This window comes from Dipteris shenzhenensis, chromosome 33 (assembly GCF_047967505.1).
Source record: "Dipteris shenzhenensis isolate YYH24624 ecotype China chromosome 33, Dip_SZ_1.0, whole genome shotgun sequence".
In the NCBI taxonomy this organism is placed as follows: Eukaryota; Viridiplantae; Streptophyta; class Polypodiopsida; order Gleicheniales; family Dipteridaceae; genus Dipteris; species Dipteris shenzhenensis.
The window spans coordinates 14611150-14636526 of NC_141628.1; the positions used below are offsets into that span (position 1 = coordinate 14611150).

Genomic DNA, 25377 nt, shown 5'->3' on the forward strand with positions numbered 1-25377 from the left:
AAAAGAAAAGTGAAGTGTTTGGGCATTTCAAAGATTTTAAAGCTATGGTTGAAAAAGAAACAGGCCTGCAAATAAAATGCCTAAGGTCAAATGGAGGGGGAGAGTACCTCTCAAATGAGTTTGCAAGGTTCCTGCAGGAGCATGGCATAAAGCAGCAATATTCATGCAGTCATACCCCACAACAAAATGGACTTGCAGAAAGGAAAAACAGGCATATTGGAGAGGTATCTCAGGCCATGCTAAATGAAAAAGACCTACCAGATTATTATTGGGCTGAAGCAGTTGCTACATCAGTTTACATAATGAACAGGACTCCCACTGCAACAATACATGGCATGACGCCAGAGGAGATGTATACTGGTAGCAAACCAGATATTTCTCATTTGAAAATTTTTGGTTGCATTGCCTATGTTCATGTGCCAGATGAGTTGAGGTCCAAGTTGGATCCAAAAGCTGAGAAGTCTTTATTGGTTATTCTCTGCAACAGAAAGGGTATAGATGCTATAACCCTTCTACTCGTAAGTTTACAGTGAGCACAGATGTTGTTTTCTATGCGATGAGCAGCTGGTATAAACCACTAATTGTGATTGATGATGTAGATGCACAAAATGGTAATGCTGCACAGAATTCACATCAGCAATCACAAAATATTAGTGGACCTGCAGTGTCCTCTAGCAGTGGTTCACATACTTCGCCATGGACTGGCAGATTGAGATCAAGAGAATCTCCTCAAAGCAATGCAGATAGTGGTATGCAGGTATCACGAAAAGAAAAAGAGAAGGTAGATCAGCCCATGTTTGATGTGAATGCAGGTCACTCTTATGTGGATGGTGGATCCAGTGGCTCAGAACAGAGCATTGATGATGAGTTGGGTATTCCTTCTGTTGTTACACCTGGAGTAAGGAAGACCAGGGATGTTTTGAGAGCACCTAGAAGTGAGCCTATTTTGCGTAGGTCTACCAGAGCTAGGTATCCTATGGATAGACTGAAATATGATGGATTTACAGCCATTCACTATGCCTATATGGTCAAAGTGATACAGGAACCAGAACCCACTTCTTTTGAGCAAGCCATGGGAAAAGAAAAATGGGAGAAAGGCATGGATGAAGAAATGGATGCCTTGGAAGCAAATGCTACATGGGAATTGGTGCCTTTGCCTAAAGACAAGAATCCAATTCGCTGTAAGTGGGTTTATAAGGTGAAGCACAATGCAGATGGTTCTGTGAATAGATACAAGGCAAGATTAGTTGTCAAGGGGTATGCACAGACATATGGCATTGATTATGAAGAAACATTCAGTCCGGTTACAAGGATGGCAATCGTAAGAGTAGTCATTGTTATGGCTGCATCAAAGGGATGGTTTTTTCATCAGATGGATGTAAAGAATGCCTTCTTACATGGTGATTTGCAAGAAGAGGTCTTTATGGAGCAACCACCAGGTTATGTTCATGCTGTTCATCCTGAGTTTGTTTGTAGGTTGAAGAAAGCCTTGTATGGCTTGAAGCAAGCACCTAGAGCATGGTCTGACAAGATAGGACAGTATTTTGTCACTATTGGCTTTCAGATTTCCAAGGCAGATTTCTCACTTTGTGAGAAAAACAGAGAAAGGTATTATGCTGCTTGTCATTTATGTTGATGATTTGATCATCACAGGTGATAGTGATGAAGATATCCTTCATGTGAAAATGCTATTGAAGCAGAAGTTTGAGATGAAGGATTTGGGAGAGCTGCGTTATTTCTTGGGCATTGAGGTGATTAGATCACCAAGTGGGATACGGCTCTTGCGGAGGCAGTATGGACTGGACATGCTATCCAAATATGGGATGACAGGCTGTAAGCCTATTTCAATTCCTTTGGAGCAGAATTTGAAGCTAAGCGCAGATGCAGGTGAGCTTCTGGAAGATGCTACTATGTACAGACGCATAGTACGAAGTTTGATTTATATGACTATTACCAGGCCAGATTTGAGCTATGTTGTTGGATTGGTAAGTCAGTTTATGCAGGCTCCAAGGAAACTGCATTTGGATGCGGCTAGATGCATACTCAGGTATGTGAAGTCCACATTGCAGTATGGACTATTTTATGAGGCTGGGGTTCAGATACAGGTGCATGGATACACTGATGCTGATTGGGCTGGTAGTTTTTCTGATAGAGGATCTACCAGTGGATATGTGTTCTCTTTTGGGAGTGCTGCAGTCACTTGGAGCAACAAGAAATAGCCCACAGTTGCCTTATCAAGCACAGAGGCTGAGTACAGGGGTGCAGCAATGGCTGCATGTGAGGTAGCTTTGTTGCATAAGCTACTTTATGATATGCATAAGTCTACAGATGGGCCAGTTGTCATTTATTGTGACAACATGAGTAGTATACACTTGGCAACTAACCCAATCTATCATGCTAGAACAAAGCACATTGAGGTGCATTATCACTATGTGCGGGAGAAGGTCTTACTAGGTCTTATTCATCTAGTTTATGTCAACACAGAGGATCAGGTAGCTGACATATTCACAAAGGCATTGGGCGCAAAGAAGCTGCGCAAGTTCAAAGACCTGCTTGGTGTGCAGGAATTGGGATTGAGCTCGAGGGGGAGTGTTGAGATATCGAGCTCCACTCGTGATATGCCAGGGTGACCGTTGTGCATTTATGTCACCGACTTGTTAGCTGCAAATGCGGTTGGTACACCACCCATGAATAATAGGTGTATGACAGCTATCCTAATGTACTCTATTTCGTGGCTCAGTTAGTATCCCACCTTAGTTAGCTGAGTTTGGTTTGAGACCCACATATAGGGTTCTTCTATTTCTTTGTACTAGAGTTCTTTTGGCTTTCACAACTAAGAAGAGGAAAACTGTTTTCAGCCTCCACCTTTGTGTGTATTTCCCCATTGTGTTTGTGAGAAGCCACAAGTGAGACTCCTTCCTTCTCTGCCACTATCTTCACAGGCATGACGCCAGAGGAGAGGTATACTCGTAGGAAACCAGATATTTTTCATTTGAAATTTTTTGGTTGCATTGCCTATGTTCATGTGCCAGATGATTTGAGATCCAAGTTGGATCCAAAAGCTGAGAAGTGCATCTTTATTGGTTATTCTCTACAGTAGAAAGGATACAGATGCTATAATCCTTCTACTCGTAATTTAAAGTGAGCAGATATGTTGTTTTTTATGAGATGAGCAGTTGGTATAAACCAGTAAATGTGATTGATGATGTAGATGCACAAAATGGTAATGCTGCACAGAATTCACAGCAGCAATCAAGAAATATTAGCGGACCTGTAGTGTCCTCTAGCAGTGGTTCACATACCTTGCCATGGACAGGCAGATTGAGATCAGGAGGATCTCCTCAAAGCAATGCAGATAGTGGTATGCAAGTATCACATGCAAGTATCACGAAAAGGAAAAGAGAAAGTAGATCAGCATCCCATGGTTTATGTGAATGCAGGTCACTCTTATGTGGATGGTGAATCCAGTGGCTTAGAATAGAGCCTTGATGATGAGTTGGGTATTCCTTCTGTTGTTACACCTAGAGTAAGGAAGACAAGGGATGTTTTGAGAGCACCTGATAGTGAGCCTATTTTGCGCAGGTCTACCAGAGCTAGGTATCCTATGGATAGGCTGAAATATGATGGATTTACAGCCATTCACTATGCCTATATGGTCAAAGTGATACATGAACCAGAACCCACTTCTTTTGAGCAAGCCATGGGAAAAGAAAAATGGGAGAAAGCCATGGATGAAGAAATGGATGCCTTGGAAGCGAATGTTACATGGGAATTGGTGCCTTTGCCTAAAGACAAGAATGCAATTGGCTGCAAGTGGGTTTATAAGTGAAGCATAATGTAGATGGTTCTGTGAATAGATACAAGGCAAGATTAGTTGTCAAGGGGTATGCATAGACATATGGCATTGACTATGAAGAAACATTCAGTCCAGTTGCAAGGATGGCAACCGTAAGAGCACTCATCGCTATGGCTGCATCAAAGGGATGGTCTTCAAATCAGATGGATGTAAAGAATGCTTTCTTGCATGGTGATTTGCAAGAAGAGGTCTATATGGAGCAGCCACCAGGTTATGTTCATGCTGTTCATCCTGAGTTTGTTTGCAGGTTGAAGAAAGCCTTGTATGGCTTGAAGCAAGCAACCAGAGCATGGTCTGACAAGATAGGACAGTATCTTGTCACTATTGGCTTTAAGATTTCCAAGGCAGATTTCTCACTTCATGTGAGAAAAACAGAGAAAGGCATTATGCTGCTTGTCATTTATGTTGATGATTTGATCATCACAGGTGATAGTGATGAAGATATCCTTCATGTGAAAATGCAATCGAAGCAAAATTTTGAGATGAAGGATTTGGGAGAGCTGCATTACTTCTTGGGCATTGAGGTGATTAGAGCCACAAGTGGAAATGGCTCTTGTAGAGGCAGTATGGATTGGACATGCTGTCCAAATATGGGATGACAAGCTGTAAGCCTATTTCATTTCCTTTGGAGCAGAATGTGAAGCTGAGCGCAGATGTAGGTGAGCATTTGGAAGACCCTACTATGTATAGATGCATAGTAGGAAGTTTGATTTATATGACTATTACCAGGCCAGATTTGAGCTATGCTATTGGGTTGGTAAGTCAGTTTATGTAGGCTCCAAGGAAACCACATTTGGATGCAGCTAGATGCATACTAAGGTATGTGAAGTCCACATTGCAGTATGGACTATTTTATGAGACTGGGGTTCACACTGGGGTTCAGATACAGTTGCATGGATACATTGATGCTGATTGGTCTGGTAGTATTTCTGATAGACGATCTACAAGTGGATATATGTTCTCTTTTGGGAGTGCTGCAGTCACTTGGAGTAGCAAGAAACAGCCTACAGTTGCCTTGTCTAGCATAGAGGCTGAGTATAGGGGTGCAGCAATGGCTGCATATGAGGTAGCTTGGTTGCATAAGCTACTTTGTGGTATGCATCAGTCTACAGATGGGCAAGTTGTCATTTATTGTGACAACATGAGCAGTATACACTTGGCAAATAACCCAGTCCATCCTGCTAGAACAAAGCACATTGAGGTGCATTATCACTATGTGCGGGAGAAGTAAAGTTGGACCTTGAATGTAAAGCCCCGTGAATCTGCTTTAGATATACCCTTGATTAATAGATTTGACTTTTGTGCAAGTTTTTAATCCCATCATGTTTGGAGACTACACATCGATCATGAAGTATTGATGGGAGATTGTATGCTTGCAAGAACAAACGTCAAATATTCAATAGATTTCTTGAATTTTGGGCTATTAACTGCAATGCTAGAGACCCATGACACATTTGTTCATATGGACAAAAGATTGCTATATCACTTAATGTTTTTCAAATCTCCAATGCACCAGACTGAGAACATTGAGGCACAACATGATAAATGCATTCCATAGTTGCTATGATTTGTCTCCCAACTCGGAAGTTGTGTTAATTCCATACTTGCTATGATTTTTCTCTCAACTTGGAAGTGGTGTGTCGAGATAAGACTTAATAGATTCCAAACAAAGATGCGTAAAAACAACAATTGGGATGCAATGCATTTCCAAGACAATGAGGTTTCCTACATCAACCTACTAAGAAAGCTTAACAAAAGGTCAGACAACTCTTACAGAACTCTTATTAGGTTTCTTCCCTCTTTTCCACCATGGCTCTGCCACAATTTATCACACTACCATTGAATTTAATGTTGGCTCAAAAAGTGGTTTCTTCATAGGAAAAGTGACCTCTCTTGCCTCACAAAATGGTAAATTTAACTTTCCCTTTTTAGGTAGTTTGAGTAGCTCCACACCACCATGTTTGGACAAAAAAATGGACATTTTTAAAGCAAGGGAATGCATTTCAATTACCATTCATTTAAACCACTAAGGTATGGATATGAATGCTATAGCAAGTTTTGGATCTAAATGCTCTACCAAAGAACTCACATTGTAAAGGCTTGATCTTTAATAGTGAAACATCATTTTAAACCACTAAGGTATGTATCTGAATGCTATACTAAGTTTTGGATCTAAAGTGCTCTACCAAAGCACTCAACATTGTATAGGCTTGATATCTAATATGAAACATCAAAAGGATGCTTTTTAAGTTTGATAGTTGCGAAGCCTAGTTGCAAAATAATAATCACCATTGATACTTTGTCAAAGTTCTTGGCACAATCAAATGTTTAAGAGATTACAATCCACATGTTCCATGGAAAATTATTAGCCCTTTTTAATATTAAGGGATTATCGATAGTAGATGTGATTAGATGCAATTGCGTTAGATTGGAACATTTGGTTGTTCCTCATGTAGTTTGCACGAGCTTCAAAAAGAGGATGAAGCAACATTGTATGTTGACATTAGCCAGAAGGAGAGGGGAGGGGAGGGGAGAGGGGAGGTCTGGGAGAAGCCATAAAGAGAGTGGAGGCGAGGGGGTTGAGGGGGTAGCTACATGGAGGGGGAGGGCAAGGTGGAGCAAAGGTGAGGGGGCTAAGAGAGCAGTTGTTGTAAGGAGGGGGTGAAGGTCATGAAGGGAGAAAGACTAGAGGGAGGGTAAGGGGATGTGATCCTATAAGGGGAATTGAAAGAGACGAGAGACGAGGTAGTGGTGAGATAGCTAGGAAGAGATGAGAGAAAGTGTAGAGGGGAAGAGACAAGCTTAAATACCATTGTGCCAAGAGAAAAACAAGAGAGTTTAAAGGTGGTGATGAGCTTTTAGAGTATTCATGAAGAGTATACATATCAAGAGTATACCTGCATCATCTTCATGAGATGAAATGTCTTTAGTATACTAGGAAAGATAATGCATGAGGCTATAGCTTTCTGGTCTATTTCTTAAGGAAGAGTTGCCATGTGGCAAGAGGAGCCAGAGTGGAGGTGATTGGGAGAGCGTGATGAGCAAATGGTGCCACATGGCAAGCAAGGAGGCACCCTCCCTAACAGTGAATCATGGGTTTTTGAAATTTAGGGAGGAACGGAGTGGTATTGATGTCACATGTGCATGTCTTCTCCCTCCACTTAGCCCCTTCTTTTCTCACACGGGCCTTGTTCCATTGTCCAAGAGACTTGCCCACCAACACACCTTTATGCCACCCATGTTTTTAAAAAACAAGAAACATAGCAAAGCACTATGAAGGATGTGAGGGAGGGATGGAAGGCACCATAGCCAGAGCTAGGGAGCTCATGTGAGAGAAAATGCCATCACCAAGGAGGAAGACATCCAAGGATTCTTTAAGGAGAGGCAATTCCATAGCCACAACGACCCGCAGTGAAGGTAAGTTTCTTAATGACACTCAAAGTTTTGGACTTCACGGGAGGAAGAGAAGCATGCACTTTATACACACAACCCAAAAAGATTGCATTCACAACACCATCCTTGGACATTCAAGGTCTACAATAGGTGCGATGATCTCATTTTAATACTTCGCCAGCTCGCAGACTTGGTGGAGAGCATGGTGAAAGCTGTTGGTGATGGAATCTTTATAGATGATGAAAGCGTTGCTGGAGCTAAATCCTTGGATGTGCCACTCAGTGTCAAAATAATCCGTTACTATGCAAGTATGCATGTCCAAAAGAAGATAAGCTTCAGTAGGATTCTCTCCCGTGATGGCTTTATAGAAGGATTAATGATTGAGAATTTTGCACAGTTCATCATTTGTTAGAATAGATCGACCATCAAGCCCTTCCTTTTTTGTTTTCTTTGGTCTCGCACTTGATTCTCACACTCATCACGAGTCACGTGCATGGATGAACATATTCATGATGTACATTCATAGGTGCACATGCATATGATGCGCATTCACACACACACACACACACACACATGTACATGAATACAATATTATATTCAATTGTACATAAACACACAAATGCATACCATGCACTTGCACTGGCCCATACATAGACACACGCACTCATCCATAATGCACACACAAAGCCCACACACACTCTTAAGCACATGTACAAACATTATCCTCATATACACACATTGATCACAATAATATTGTGAGCCATATTGATAAGACCTCAATACATGAGGTTGCATGCATTCACACACAACCCTTCTTGAAAATAAGGTTCTCCTCCAAAATTTTATTTCTTTAATTTTGAATTAAATGCATTTTAATTATTGTTCAAATTAAAATTCTTGAAACACACACACACACACACACAATTTATACCTTTAAATGTAAAATCAATTTAAGGTAATTAATGCGATAATTGATTATAGTGGATGAGTTTAATTCAATTAATTAAGATCACATTATGAATAAAGGCACTACTAGGACTTCATTGGGATTTGATTAGGAATCTATTAAGAAGCATACAAATGTTGAGATATTTACATACAGCCAGTTGCTTTCACACACACACACACAGGGGGGAGGGGGGTTGCAATGCTACAAAAAGCATTTTCCCCAACTAAATGCTCTTAGTTGAGATTCAATTAAAATTTTCATAAAAGTTTTCAAAGGTTGAGATTCATTAAAAAACCTTAAATTTTACTCCTTGCAATTTAAGGCAACCTATGATCCCAACTTTAAGACCTAGCGGAGCGGGTCTCTAACCCATCGTAGATGGGTCATGCTACTCATATCTTTTAAGACCTTATGACATTGTAGCAGTTTGGTGGGAAATGGGGCCAAGATAGCACCTGGCCTCCCATATTTTCTTCCAGATTTTCTCCCATAAATCTAGTGAGCACTTGAGTTGAGTGGTTTTGTGAGCAAAGGAAATTAGAGAAGTCAAATCCATAGAGAGTCAAAATCGAAGAACTAGAAAACGATTGGGCAAAAGCGATGAATCGATCGAGGCTTCTTCTCCAACATTACCACGATTGCCAAATCTCGTTCCGAGTCGAGATTTCGATGAAAGGAGACCGATCAACTGGCTGCACAAGCAATGTACCGAATTCCTCTGGATGCCGCGATTGCCCAAAATCTTCCCAAACCCGAAAGGCCTGTTGTGGATGCAGTCGCTCGACGATCTGCTACATGCCACAAAAGCTGGGCGAGATCTGCAGAGAACCAAAAATCGCTGTTGCTTGAAAGCTTCGAAGGATTGATGGATGGATGCAGGCCAAGCAATTGACAATTAATCGATTTAGGCCTAGGTTAATCGATTTTGACTCACTCTGCGATTTGACTTCTCTAATTTCCTTTCCTCACAAAACCACTCAACTCAAGTGCTCCCTAGATTTTGTTTAATCGATCAATTGTAAGTTGAAGCTAAAATAGTGGGCGGAGAAGTCAAATCGGAGAAGATGAACCATGGGGCTCAAGGGCCAGAGGACGTAGGCATTGAAGTCATAAGGCCTTTAGTCGGTGCAACGAGAAGGTGCCGTGTTCATCAATTGTGATAAATAAAAACTGTGTTCATCACTCGTGTTCAATACTGTAACGGCGTTGAAGGAAAGCATAGTTTTGTGGTCGTGAACATGGCTAGCGACGACTGCTCCTCTGAGAATGGTGCTCCCGTCTCTTTGCTTTGGCGTGCCGTCGGCAAAATCGGCAAACTCAATGCTAATCTAGTCCTTCGCAACGATGGATTCATCAATCGTAGCTTGGCAGATTTGCTTGAGCTCAAGACTGCTGCTAGTATCAAGCCAGTCCTTGGAGTATCGACTCACGACATCGTCATTGACCCGCATTCTGGCGTCTGGGTTCGCCTCTTCCTTCCCTCTCCCACGCCCAACAACCAGCCCAACCCATCCACGGAATCCAAGCTGCCCATCGTCTTCTTTTTCCATGGCGGTGGCTTCGCACTCCTCCGTGCAAACCACTCGCTCTACGACTCTTTCTGCAGGCGTGTGTGCCGGGAATTACAGGTCGTGGTCATTTCTGTGGATTACAGGCGCTCGCCGGAGTACCGCTATCCAACAGCCTACGAGGATTGCTTCTCGGCCCTTAAGTGGGTTCGAACAGAGGGCAAGAACCATCTCCCGGCCTTTGCAGATTCATCTCGATGCTTTCTGATGGGGGACAGTGCGGGGGGGAATATTGTGCATCATGTGGGGTGTATGGCAGCGGGTGAGGAGCTAGAGCCAGTGAGAGTGGTAGGGCAAATAGCGATGTTTCCATCGCTTGGAGGAGAGGTACGAACAGAATCGGAGATACGTTTAGCAGATGCACCACTGTCGTGTTTGAGCCATAGGGATTGGTATTGGAGGGCATTTCTTCCAGAGGGAGAGAGCAGGGACCATCCTGCAGCGAATGTGGATACGTCTGCGTTGAAAAATGTGGCATTACCTCCGTCTATGGTGCTTGTTGCCGAGCATGATGGGCTCAAAGACAGACAGATGAATTATGTTAAGGGATTGAAGAGCTCAGGGAAGGAGGTAAGGCTTGTTTATTACAAAGGTGGATTCCATTGTTTCCCACTGTTTCCTCTTTTCCACCTTTCGCCTATTTTGCTCAGTGATATCAAGGCTTTTGTTGAAGAGCATTCTGCAGCCCACACCTGAGCTATTCCATGATAGTGCTAGGATGATGAGCTTCTCATCATAGTCATCAACAGTGTAAGTTGGATTGGAATAGACCCAATAATATCTGCTCTAATTATTAATGAAAGTCATATTTATTATTTTGGTTGTACCATTTTAGTGCATTAAGAACTCGTGAAAAGTTTGCTCGAATTTCCATTGAGCTAGATTCATCTTATTTTGGTCATAAAATCACTTGAGATTAGTGGTTGAATAGTCACATATTTCTATCTTGGCAGTAGCTTTTAAGAAGACGTGCAGATGCATGCAATGGTGGTTTACAATGATAGTATGGAGACTTTGAGGTTTTAGCATTTGTCAAGGATTTAATTTGGAGTTCTATTTTTTCACGTTAGTCCTATGTTATATAAAGATGAGAAGGCTTGTTCTTAGAAGCATTTGGATTAGTTTGTATGCGTTTTTTTGTGGAATTAGTGCAATCATGATGTGTAATGAGAGTTCAACCGTGTAGTAGTGCAACTATGAGGTCTAATGAGATTTCAACTATGTGCAATGAGAAATAGTTTAATGCGCTTCATCACACAGTTTACTTATGGTTTATTAAGATTGAGAGCAACCGTTTACTTTTTATTTCACATCCTACACTAATAATAAGACTTTAGATGCCCTTAAAGTTGGCCACTCGTGTGCAACTTGCCATGCATTATAGATGGAGGTAAAGGAACAACAATAGTATAAAACTTTGATTTTACTTTATTTTTTCAATTGCATTCCTTAGATTAATGCCTACAAGCAGACTTTTGTAATACGACCTTGCATGTAACTTATTCCTTGTCTATTTGCTTTATTCCTTTCATGAATTTCATGAATCATGAGAGATAATCGAAAATGAATATTTAAGCATGAATTTTCTTTGCACTACTATTTCTAAACCAAAAATTAGAGCATGATTGATTGGTTACGTCACTTTGGGTTTGATAATGTGTTATTGGATTGTCATGGAGTGCTTTGGGAACTAAGTTTGTGTTACCATTACATTATATGTTGTGAATATGGATTATGTTAGCATGAAACGATTTGGCACTATGGAGCATGATAGGTTGAAAGACAAGAAGGTCAGGTTTGTGAAAGGTCTGAACAAAACAAAGGAGTTAGGCCCTATGTATTACAGATATTGAGTCAATTGCATCAGCTATTGTTAATACATAATCCTTAACACATATTTTCACTTTGTTGAGTCGATTGCATCAACTATTGTTAATGCATAATCCTTAACATATTTTCACTCATTGCTAGCATTAAACTTCCCAAAGCTGTCAAAAAAGCTTTACCAAAATAGTAGAAACTTGGAGGACTGATTTCTCACCAATATGAGAACCATTCAAGGGGCTTTTTATGCCAAAAGAAAGCCTTTCAGTAGAGAATAAGCACAATAAAGGAGAGGCAAAATTGCCTCGTTAGGTTGTCGTAGCCAAGCTCATGATGGGTGATTGCTTTTTTGTCAATTTCTCCTCAACTCGTGAACCATTTGAGCTGAAATTTGAATATAAGCTAGCTCGTAGTAAAATACATGCACGATTAAAGGAATTAGATTGATTCGTTACATACAACCTAAAATATTAAAAAAATCATCAGAGAGAGTGAGGCGGCACACACAGTAGAGAGAATAGATTCTCTAATTCCTCTGAGGCATAAAGTTGCCTATTAGAGGGTAAAATCCTGCCAAACTTTTGTGGGCAATGGAGCTTTGAGGCGAGAGAACTAGCTCAAGCAAGAAAGGGGTCCTTATTACATTAATTTGCCCAACAACACCATCACATTGAATGGGTTCATGTGACACCTTAGAATAGTTGAACTAGCTAGAGGATTATGGTCATAATGACTCAATTATTGCTTATCTTGGAATGCCCGGTTTGTGTGGAAGTACCCAATGTGAATTGGGTCTTAGAATTGAGAAAGACAAGTTTCCACTTGGTATGGCTTTACTCAGCTTCCATTAGAGAGATCAAGTACAACCTTGCCATAAAAATAAGATGGTTAGGCTGTCCCAATAGTGAAGACCTCAATAGGTAGGTAGCCTCCATTGTTACGAAGTTTAACTTGGTACAGCTTTACTCAGCTTCCATTAAAGAGATCAAGTACAACCTTGCCTTGCAAATCCGACAGTTAGACTGTCCCATTAGTGAAGGCCTCAATAAGTTGGTAGGATCCATTGTAACTGAGTTTGACATTCAACTTGAGAGGACCTAGCTCAAAACTATACAATAGGACAAGCATTGTTTCTCGAGTTGATCCTTACCTACTAGTTAAAGGCTTGGTACAAGGAATTCCAAAGGAATCATTGCCTCAAGCCCATAGGCCATCATGAATGCAGTCAAATTTGTATTTCCTTGTAGGCTACTCTATATGCATATAACGTTGCATGTAACTTGGTATCCCAATCTTGGAAATGCTTGCTGACTGTCTTCATGAGAATTGACTTGAGAACCTTATTGGTCAACTCGCTGTGGCCATTCTAGTGACGATAATACATATTCACCACTCGATCAATGAACATGAAGTCCGGTATCTAGAAAGTGAAGCCTCCATTCATAATAAAATGTGTTCCTTGGTCACTAACAACATGTATTAGGAAATCATACTACAGATGATACACTCATATATGAACTTGTCAATCCTCAAAGAAAAGTTCTCTCTCAATGCCTTGGCCTTTGCCCGCTTGATGGAAAAAAGAATGTACGTTGTACATGTTTCGTGTATAGTGAGATAAGTTCTTGAATGGACCTATGTAATTTCCAAGCCAAACATTAGAATGCTTCCCAAGGTTGACTTAATTAGAGGGGCATGTGATGTTATACTAGTAAGCTACCCATTTTGTGACATATGTCACATTCTAGGCAACAAGCATGAGCATCTCAACATAGGGTACTCCAACAAAAAATTATTTGCTCTCCACTGAAATGTCCTCTAGTGAGCTTGGTGTGTACCTCATTAAGCACAACTACTCATGCATTCATGAAAAAGAACACATCTATGCAGGACCCCATCTATTCCATGGCAATAGAGTTGGCCTACGACTAAGCTATACTTTTCCAAGTCTACAAGGAAAGCAATATGCACTTGCCTTGGGGCATATTCTTAGGAAATGTGGCCTATAAGAAGTACTAGAGAATCTCATCATAGTCGGCTTTAGAAATGTCAACTACAAATAGTTATGCATCCGAAAGCTTGGTGGTAACACCTTGAACTTGGTCCAGCCTAGGTAGACATGACAGGCAGTCTATAGTTGCATGCAACTTTCTCAATTTGTAGATAATCTTGAATGTGAATGCGTATAATAACAACATCTAATGCACCAAGTGTCTTTGGGTGGTATTTTTGTTAATCAAACATAATAGAGCTTGGTGATGAACACAGAAAATGAAAGGACTTCCATGAAAATAGTGTCAAATATTTTTAGCACTATAAACCATCCCAAGAGCTTCTCATTCGGTACCTACTAAATGAATTGATTTGTGTCAAATTATTGTGTTTTGGCATTTTCTATATTGCTCATATCTTTGAAGGCTTGATTTGTATGCCTTAATTGGAATTATTTTCCAAGCAAGATGCCTCCTTTGGCACAAAAGACACATTTTTCTAGGTTAAGAAATATTCTTGCCTAGTTGCATTTAGCAAAGGCTTTTAAAGGCAAGCTAGGTGATCAATGGTCAAGCAAACACAAAAATCATCAAAATAAATTTCTATGAACCCTTGGTCCCTATTGCCTTCCACTAGCCCTCCTCTTGTCCCCACCGTCGGTTGGGGCATTTACTCACTTGGGAAGAACCCACTTACTTTGTGGGTGGTCCCCCTACCCCCCCCCCCCCTGTCTCTTGGTGGGCAATAAATCTTTTCTTACATGAAAAGGGATCTTCTTTGTGGTGTAGAATCTCAATGAACCTCTTTGTCCTCTCAACCTCTTCATCCTCTCCAAGCCATCCCCATCCATCCTAGTCCTTTGTGTAATGAAACATGTTCTTTTTTCTTGGCATAAATTTTTTTTCTTCATTGCTTGCTCCCAATCTTTATAATATCATCAAGCACTCCCCTTTTCCTAGACCAAAGATATCACTTCAACCTTTTGTATTTCACAATTCGAAGGGACGCAATTATTTAAGATGTTAGGCTAATGTCTTGGGTTAGAATGCAGCCTTGTACAATTGGTCCACATAACGTTTCAAAAAAAGATTGAGCAAAGGAAGAGAAGTATTTGAACGGTTGCATGGTTGGGGTTTTTAAGCCAAAAAAAGATCTCAAGGTGAGGGCTCAATGCATGACGATATGAACTTGGATCCTATGAATCGATCTTGCATCCCTTCATATTGCATGTATACTTAGGCATCAGAACACTATAGTGTTCTTTACTTTTACGTTTTCATTTTTTCCTCCCCTCATATACCCCTCCCACCAATAACACCCTTCCATATTGTTTCCCCATGTCCCGAATTCTCTCCATGCATCGTCATCACCTCCGACACCAATTGAGATGCCCTCAATAGCAATGGACATGAACTTTGATTTTGAATATCAAGATCCATATGATACTAATTGTTCTCCCATGCACTTATCCTCATTACTTAATGATTTTAAGGTTTTTTTGAAGAGTAGTTAGCTACATTGAAACTTTTTCTTTAGCTTTTGAGAGAAACTTTCCCTTGAGCTTTAGAGAGGAGACATGGAGGTGTCATGGAAAGCATGTTAATTTCTACAAGTTGCAATAGTAAAAGCGATAATAGATGGAGGAGCTACCTAGAACTACTAATCCCCTTATTTGAAGTTCTAGATCACCTAGAAGAAGCATTCAAAAGGAAACTTGTTGCATCAAATGGTTCTTGATTCGCACATCTTCTTTGTAGGAAACTAAATTGAATCGTTCATGAGATTCTATCCTCTTTGTACTAGGTTTTCATGTATCATACCCTTTCTTTGGTAGTTGAGCTTCTTGTTTTCTATTATTTGTTATTTAAGGGTACATTTTGAATCTAATGAGTGTTTTTTAGTCATTAAGTTGGAGTGATTGCACATCATTGGTATCAAAGCTTGGTTTGAAAGAAATAGATGTTATAGTCTCATAGCCTTAAATTTTTCCACTCCCTTCCATCCCTTCCTCTCTCCCATTGATCTCCTACTCATCCAAAGCCTTTAGAAGCTCAAGTATATATTTCAAGAAGGAACAAATTAGCTAAAATTGAAGCTGAAGGTGGTTCAAGGATTGTTGCAACAACAACTTGAAGATGGTCATCTTTCCCTCAAGTAGTAACTCTCAAGGACAGAGGTTAGTGGACCACAAGGATAAAGGTGATATAAAAACCACTTTCTTAGAAATAATTTGCTAAAGGGATCCTTTTAATCACCCATTCCTTGCATGCAAGATTTTGGAACCTCTTGTAATATATATATACATGTGTGTGTGTGTGTGTGTGTGTGTGTGTGTGTGTGTGTGTGTGTGTCTCCAATACTTCACAGGAGGGAGGAAATGTTAATGCCTCAACTAGTTCACATGGAGGATTTAAACTCTTCATGTAAGCACAACCAAACTCTTCCCAAATGCTTCAAGATTTTCCAAGCCTTTGATGGGTCCCTTCAATTTGAAATACTAGACTAATAGAGAAAATCTTGTTGACTGCATTAAAGTCAAAGAATGTCGTAGCTAACCAAAGGGTCCCAAGTGCAACTAAAGGACCAAGGAGAAAATTTATTGACTGCCTTGAAGTCAAAGAATGTAGTAGCTAACCGAAGCATCCCAATAGCAACCAAAGGAAGAACTAGAATCCGAGGTTGAAGTAGATTAAAGATCCAAGGTCAACGTTTGAAGGTAGGTGGGAAGGCAATAAGTAATTGTCACATAGAAAAGCTGTTAGTGAAGGCTACGAAGACATGAAAACTAGACTCAGCAAACCAAAGGAACCAAGGGGTATTGTCAGTGTCTTCTCACCACGGGCAAGGTTCACTTGTTCAATCTAATAGAGACCTTCTTAGTAGCAAGAGATAAACATTCGGTTGCAGACCTACTTGTTCCTTTACAAGCCAACCACAAGTCAAACCCTCACTGGAAAAATGTTTTCTTTTGGCTACAATCCACTATTTCCACCATATCTAATCTATTTTTTGGTATCCAAGGATGGCCTTCCATCTATAAACGTCCTGTTAAAAGAAGAGAAGCCTCTATGATGCAAGATTTTGGCCTCACGCACAAGTATGTCATGTTTCCTGATGTCCAAGCCATGCTCAAACCGCACCGTCTTCTCAAAGGGGAATCACCCATAGTATGTGATTACAAGGAGGGACTCTCAATGTGCTTTCAAAAAGCTGAGGATGAGGAGGACATGGATGATGAAGACCTTCAATAAGGTCAAAACGTAAAAGGTGGAGGAGCAGAATAATATTCAGCCGAAGGTGAAGGAGCAAAGGAAAACACAAAGTAGCTTGGAAAGAAGCACTAATCTTTGGACCGATAAAATTTTGGAGGATGATGAGAATATGAAGGTACGCTGTCACTATTTTCTCTACTAGATCTGTTTTATCCATGACCTGTGTACATATTTCTCATTACTTCTTTTTTGATATTGTAGCTCTATATTGAAAATGACAATTTTTTGAGAAGGTCCATTCGGAGCCTAGAGAGGGGACTTAGACAGTTGTCTTCCCTTGCACGCTACATGAACAAGATGTCCTCTGCCAAGATTTTGATATACCATAGACAATTGAGTAACGCGATGGAGCGATGGTTGTCTACTTTTTTAATGTTTGTCAAAGTTTCTTGGTGGGTACCATGTAAATTGGCGAAACTACAAGGGTTATATTAATTAAGAAGTTATTTGCTTTGGACATTTTTGGGTATTTCCCAAGCGAACAGTGCTCAAGGGTAGGGTACTTTGTGACATACACTGCTTATGCTTTAGCACTTGAAATCAAAGATCCTAGACAATTAGATGGTTATGGAAAGCATCATTTGATTAGGTTTAGAGAGCCACTTCTACTAGATTCTAACACTAAACAGATCGAAGGAGAGCACCTTGATGTAAAAGAAGTACAAGAGTAAACTCAAATATATTGTATTGTCAAAAGCTACAAAGGACACAAAGTCCTACAAGAAAAGGTCTCAGATTTTGTAATAAATGTTTTGGAAAATATTACAAAGTCTTTGATTTATTGTTAATAAATCTCCATAAGGTTTCCACCTCTATCAATCCACTTGTGATTCACAAAGACCTTTGACTGCCTCCACTCTGAATGTTTGTTGAATTGTTAAGGATCTACCTTCTTCTTTTCTTTTGTGCAATACTATAGGCAAGTTTCACTTTTGATAATGAAACTTTTTTCCGGATTTGCAACTGTTGAAGTATACCTCTAAAGTGATTTATATGACTATTACCAGGCCAAATTTGAGCTATGTTGTTAGATTGGTAAGTCAGTTTATGCAGGCTCCAAGGAAACCGCATTTGGATGCGGCTAGACGCATACTTAGATATGTGAAGTCCACATTGCAGTATGGACTATTTTATGAGGCTGGGGTTCAGATACAGTTGCATGGATACAATGATGTTGATTGGGCTGGTAGTATTTCAGATAGACGATCTACCAGTGGATATGTGTTCTCTTTTGGGAGTGCTGCAGTCACTTGGAGCAGCAAGAAACAGCCTACAGTTGCCTTGTCGAGCACAGAGGCTGAGTACAGGGGTGCAGCAATGGCTGCATGTGAGGTAGCTTGGTTGCATAAGCTACTCTATGATATGCATCAGTCTACAGATGGGCCAGTTGTCATTTATTATGACAACATGAGCAGTATACACTTGGCAAATAACCCAGTCTATCATGCTAGAACAAAGCACATTGAGGTGCATTATCACTATGTGCAGGAGAAGGTTTTACTAGGTCTTATTGATCTAGTTTATGTCAGCATAGAGGATCAGGTAGCTGACATATTCACGAAGGCATTGGGCACAGAGAAGCTGCACAAGTTCAAAGACCTGCTTGGTGTGTAAGAATTGGGATTGAGCTCGAGGGGGAGTGTTGAGATATTGAGCTCCACTCATGACATGCCAGGGTGACCGTTGTGCATTTATGTCACCGACTTGTTAGCTGCAGATGCGGTTGGTACACCGCCCACGAATAATAGCTAGATGACAGCTATCCTTATGTACTCTAGTTCGTGGCTCAGTTAGTATGTCACCTTAGTTAGCTGAGTTTGGTTTGAGACCCACATATTGGGTTCTTCTATTTCTTTGTACTAGAGTTCTTTTGGCTTACACAACTAAGAAAATTGTTTTCAGCCTCCACCTTTGTGTGTATTCCCCCATTGTGTATGTGAGAAAGCCGCAAGTGAGACTCCTTCCCTCTCTCCCACTATCTTCACACAATGTGGAGATATAAATATGCAATTTGAGGGAGTACAAATCTTTCCAGATAGGTGAAAGTAGACCTTGAGGAGAAAAAGGTGGTAGCTCAAAGGAGGTTTGGAGAGGAATGCTATGGTAGAGACCCCTTCTTCGTGCCGTCAAAATTAGAAAATGTGTTTTCCTTCTCAGAAAGCAAGTTTGGAAGCTTGTATAGATTTTGAATGCCCTATTTGTCTTACCTTGCCTCTACAATGCATGCCTAAAGCATCGATTATGGAATTTGCTTCCTCCAAATGACATTCAGAAAACCTTTCTTACTCTATTTTCAATAGCAACAAGCACCTTTCACAAGCACAACCACAGCAAGGATGAGTGACTTGGATCTCTATAAGATATGCATTGCCTTGTAGAGGTTGTAGGTTCTACCAAGGTTGTAAAACCCAACAGAATAGTGCATGCTTTTTAGCGGAACCATTCTGAGACCTTTGAAGGATTCCTTGAGGACTATCCTCACGGAGTTAATGATATCAAGATAGGTGTAGGAGTAGACAGAGGTGGTAATGTAGGTTGGTATCTTAGTGTAGATCATAAAAAGGTAAATGTGTGTGTGTGTGTGTGTGTGTGTGTGTGTGTGTGTGTGTGTGTGTGTGTGAAAAAGTACTTTGAATAATTGAGCCATACAATTGATTCCATCAATTGGATAAAAGTTAAAAAAAGAGAAACATATAAGAAAAAAAGGTTTGAGATGTCTAAGTTGGGAAAAATGCAACAATTAGATTTTGTAAAAATTTCAACCAAAGTTAAGAATTTTTAATAATATTGAGTTTGGCAAACACAATATTGAAAAAAAATGACGAATCCTCAAGCAGTCTAGGTTCCGAGGTCAAGGTCCACTTACCTACCACCATCCAAACAAACTAGGTGTTAGAACATCATAGTTATGTTTGGGTAGACAGGTAATGCCTTTTTCCCCCAACTTGTTATCGCTTTACCTAGAAATACAGACAACTGTATGGATTCCTACCACCATTCCACATGTTTCTTTGCAGTTGTTGAGTTGTCTAGGGTTTTCCTTCTTCTTTTCTTGTGTGCCATGTTGAAGGCAAGTTTAACTTGTGATAATGCAACTTTTTTCTTTATCTGTGACCTTTGTTGTATACATCTACAGAACCTTTCAAATACTTCTTTGATACTATGTCTTCTATGCTCCTCCGAAATGTTGTGTGTGTCAAAAAAATGCATTTCTTGCAACGTAATGAGACTTCTCCATTCCTTGTGTGGACCAAATTATAGGGCATCCATAATTTTTGACAAAATACGGAAGGTGGTTATAGATAATATGCTCAATCACAGAAACGATTAAGTCATTATTTTTTCTAGCGAGTACCAAATAGATTTGCCTCACAAGACAAAATCGTTTTGTTTACCATATAGTGTGTTATGTTGCAACTTGTCCAAGCTTGTTTCATTGATTTTCCAAAAGTTTTAAGCTCCTCTTCTAATACATGGTGATTGCTCTTGGTCCATGTCTTTTTGTCTCACAAAAGTATGAATAGCTTGTCTAATGATTTCCATACTTCTACTTTAAGATTTCTAGCAACACCATCTGCCTCATCATCTTTGACAGCATTATGCACAAGCTTCCAAAGGCCATATCTCACCCTCGAAACATATTTTGATCGTCTACTAAGCTTCCCAAAAGATTGAAAGAGTGACCATCACGCTTATGAATAGAGCTCTTAATCCATCAATAGCAAAAGCAGACTCAAGATATTTCAATGTAACGTAAGGACGAACTTGGACTTTAAATGGTTTTTCATATGTATAATGTGTTGATGTCTAATTCTATTTATAATGTCTTTATTCTTTAATAGAGTTACAGTTTGTAATGGTAGGTTAAGACAGAGGGCCACTAAATTTTGGGTACTCCACCATACAAAAATACCAACAGTCACATCAGAAACCAAGTTCAAGGAGGGCAACTTCATGTCAAAGGAAAAGGTGATTTCCAAGTTGAGGGACCTCAAGACCCTCAAGTGCATGTTCAACATAAGCAAAGGAGGTAACTGAAAATCTTCATGCCTTTACTGCAAGAAGTCAGCCCATGTCATGGATCCTAAAAGGTGGGGAGCTTCTAATAGGAATAAGATTGATCCAGAATTCAAAGTAATCTTGGACATTCCGTTGTGCAACTTACGTATATACATGTTGCATGCTTTATGTAGAATCATCAAAAAGTTAATTTTGTAATATATTGGATTTGCTTGGAAGCTTCGATCAAAAAGGCATAGAAAAAAAGCAATTATTACATTAGAAAAAGTATTATCAGACATGGGTCTCCATGGAGGAGATACTCATATTTAGCAATCTACAAACCTTAAGAAGTCAACAAATGGAAAGAATGTTCCTATCAAACCGTCAAGTGGAGTCAAAGCTAGAAGGTTTTAATTAGAACCACAAATATAAGTCTTCCTCTGGCACTCTTCAAATGTAATTCCATAGAATTCAACCATCATTCTTCGTAATTGTTCAAGATCAACAAAAATATTTTTCCAAGAATTATACACAGTGCTACCCTTGTTACCTTTGTATACGCTCTCAATGTGTAACCAATGCCCAATAAAATCACCTACTTATTGGTTGAGTAAACCTCTTGACTTCTATACTTTGGTAGGGTTTGGATGGAGCACACGTTTGATCCTCTGATATTTTAAAGTTGACACTACTTTGAAAATAGAATAATACTCTTCCGTGCTAACTCCTGTCATCAAGAGCCTCTTGGATTAAGTTCACATCAACTTTGTTGCTTTCCACAAAATTGCATTTTCATGTTCGCCTCCTGCTCGTGTAAACACTTATACATATGCACAACTTCAAATTGAGCTGTGATGTATCCATGCATACCTTTATTTCCATCACCCACAAAGTTCAACAATGTAATCGGATTTGAAAATGGAGTAAAGATTCTGAGTAGACATCTTGGATAAATGTTTCCATCACACTAGTCGATATGTTGTAAGCCTTCTCTTCTCATGTTCCCTCTTTGCATGGCTCCTACGTACTGTCGCTTTGACAAAGACGCATATTCTTCTGCTAAATCAATATGAAGATGTTGCCGACTCTTGTTGGCTTGTTTTGTTGGATGCTGCCATTTTGAGAGCAATATTTTTCCATTGATGAGACTTTTCATAAAGCAAAGAGTTGATGATGGCAATAAGCTTTGAAAAGTCTAAAAAAACAGACTATGGCTAGATTAGTAATGATGTACTGACAGATGAGCTAAACGATCGCGAAGGTGGCTACAAAACGATTGAGAGAAAAAAGTGGCTTTTAGGAGCATTGAATGCAAAAGCTCGTGGCATACTAAGTATTGAATATAGAAGAATGTCGTTATTCTTCTATCCTCTGACATATTTACATTACTTGTGTATATTTTATTGAGTATTTTATTATTTTACATATTTCGAATGAACAAAAAAGAAAGAAATTATGAATTTCTCTTAGGGCCCCAAAATGAGCTCCCTTTTTTCCTAATTTGTGCCTTCTATGTCGAAATCCATTGTATTGCTCAGTCATACAATCTCCCAAGCAAAAATGACTAAGTGATCCAAGACCGAGGCAATCAAGAAGATGCCGAGCCAACCTTCACTAGCTGAAGTCATTTATCGATTTCATTAACTTCTATCAAAAGGACACCAAGGTTTTGTCCAAATAGCAAAAATAAGAGACTCATTTCGCATGGAATGAATCGATACTAAATGACGAGAAGACATTATGTAGTCACCCATACTACAATAATCAAGATAAAACATTAGCTTCCTTGCTCGTGTGGATGCCTCAAGATTTGCAATTAAAAAAACCACGACAAAATCCAAGACTTACGTGCAATGTTTTTGAAAGACATATGATTCAATCACATGAAGCATAAAGATACCAGAACACCACCACCATGATGCTTGAAATGATGTAATTCAATCACATGAAACATGAGAACAATCCAAGACTTCATCCTCATACATAGCATGCATGTAAGAGGTATAATTCGATCGCATGAAATATGCTTGGTTCTATCATATGAAACAAAAAACAATCCACAAGACATTCTAAGACACATCATGTATAACCTACTTGAACGATGAGTGTGATTTGACCACACAAAGCATGAAAAAGCCATAACACAATCCAAGGCTTTCACCATATGCAATATGCTTCAATAACAATCCAAGACTTCCCACCATATACAATGTGCGTGATGCAAGATGGATGTATGATTCAATCATGAAAGGCATGAGAAAACCACAACAGAATCCTAGCCTTGAGCTAGATGCGTTCTAAAAATTTAGCAACACGCATTCTTAATTATTTACGTAACATGAGACTAAAATTCAAACCAAAAATGCATTACATAAAAACTTCTGCTATAAATTTAAATTTATAATCCAATTTTTGAATACATAGTAATATTCAACTTAAAATATATACTAAAAAACAATATTCTAATTTGAAGGTTAAAAAATGTAGAACAAGGAAATACATTGATGTCATTGTTTAACTAACTTATCCGATTACCTACATGCATATTAAAAACATTTAAATGAATAATTTCAAATTCCTAAAGCTTTACACTATGTTTGTAGATGGTCCTCCCCCTTTGAAAATTCCTCACCTCAACCACACAAAAACCAACTCAAACAATAGTTTTTTTTTTAAGAAAAAGAGCTAAAGCATCCGAAAGTTTTTCCTAGATGGGCTATGGCTCACAAACCTATGGATCAGAGAAGAAAGCAAAGAGCTCATGTAGAAAAATTCATGGCATTTCAATTTAGAAATCTTTTCAGCTGCAATATTCAGCTGGAAAGTAAGTGGATCTGACATTTTCCTCCCAAAAAAACCATGACATGTCAAGCCACATCCCCACATTTTCCACTTATCACATATAAGAATAATGCAATTCAGCTATTTCCCTAGTTTCTCATCAAATTTTGATACGGATCATTCCTTTGTAACGCATGAAAAGTAAAAATTGTAACTTTCAATATCTTCCAATACAAAAAATATGACGACATATCCTAGTGCCAATGTGCTGCTCCTTTTGTGACAAAAGATACCTCCATGAACTAGTTAAATGTCTCAACATGAATGACATTCCCACTGGCAATGTGAATCTCTTTCCATGACTTTGGACAAGTCCTACCTGCTCTGAAGGCCTTTATAGCTATTTAGCAGGGAAGACTCCTCCAAAGTCATGGAATGCTGTGTGCAAAGAATTGGAATGGCCTCTTTGTTCTTTGGGCCAAGGGCAAGGGCACGTGGACTAACACACATGGACTTCCACACAATGCCATTGCACACACTAGGGTACGTAGGTACGCCTACATCTACATGTGCACACGCCTATGTGGAGGCACACAAATACATGCATGTACATGCAAACAAGCTACCTCTGAAAGTAGGCGTGTCGCACATGAGACTGCATTTAACTTCATCCCATCCTTTCTTGCTTCTGTTTTTATCTTATGAAAGTGCATGTAGAAAGGTGGTTGGAATGTTAGAAATCTAGAAGGATAACTGGAAGAAAAACAATGTCACGGAGTATTTCTGCAAAGGAATGTTCATGAATCATGGTGTGAACATATAAAAGCAATTGCTTGCATCTATATGCAATAACACAACAAACTTCAGGCATTGGTATGCAACCACACCCAAATATTTGGATACTTTTTCTCTGAAGTGACCATGTCACTCCAGCAACTTTACATATTAGATATTCATTGAATCATTCCCATGTACATTAGAACACGGCTGCACTTCTTGCCAAGCATCAGAGCCCGTGCTTTCTGACCTAAAACCAAATGAAGGTATATGCTCAAGTTGCAATTACAAGCAAAGAATTCTAATCCTCTGGCTATGAGATGAGGCTGCAAATAGCTGACATATGATACAGTCCATAGATCCTTCAGATTGGCAGAATATCCACAAGAAGCTCAGAGAGTCCGAAAAAGAGCCTCCTATATTTTTGGTTGTGGTGTGTTCTTTTTCAAAGAGAACTTACGGTAATCTGAATGTCAAAACCTTGGATACCAAAACATCCCCTTAATGCCTTCAGGGTCTGCTTCAAATCCTAGATTTCTGTAGAAGTCTACCACTGCAACAAAAATCAATGTCAGAGATTTAGAGCATCGATTAAATGACAAGGTTTTCAACACATGGCTGCTCTCTATCCTTCATCCAAATCTCATTTTATACAACAGGAACCAGAGCAATCAAGGCAGAATTCGTGAAAGAAACCCTATTTGGAAAATAGACTATTACAAAAAATACCACCACGCAACTTTATTTTGTTCATGTCAAGTATTAAGGCGCTACCTTTGGCATCTGCAAAAAGGGTAATGTTTCCTATCTCTCTCCTTAGCAATGCCCGTACCATCTGCTCTATCAGTGCTTTTCCAAGTCCTTGTCCCTGCATTGATACCATATAGAGAAACGATAGGGTTTGCAGTGGAGCGATCAAAAAATAGACAATACTCAGACACAACTGAAGAACGGAACTCAGAA

At 39.5% G+C, this 25377-nt stretch overlaps 1 protein-coding gene and 1 pseudogene across 2 annotated transcripts in view; one reads left to right on the forward strand and one right to left on the reverse strand.

The window, feature by feature from the left end:
• Positions 1–9335: 9335 nt before the first annotated feature.
• On the forward strand, positions 9336–10562 carry LOC147879731 (gibberellin receptor GID1C pseudogene; annotated as a pseudogene).
• Positions 10563–24388: 13826 nt separating this feature from the next.
• LOC147879732 (histone acetyltransferase TAP1-like) overlaps positions 24389–25377 on the reverse strand; it is a 47520-nt gene continuing 46531 nt past the window's right edge. For both annotated transcript variants that reach the window (XM_087371774.1, XM_087371773.1), the window contains 2 exons: positions 25189–25282; positions 24389–24967 (listed from right to left, as the gene is read on the reverse strand). In XM_087371774.1, coding sequence (XP_087227900.1) covers positions 24888–24967; positions 25189–25282 — 174 coding nt within the window. In that variant the 3' untranslated portion in view covers positions 24389–24887. The remainder of the gene's footprint in view (positions 24968–25188; positions 25283–25377) is intronic.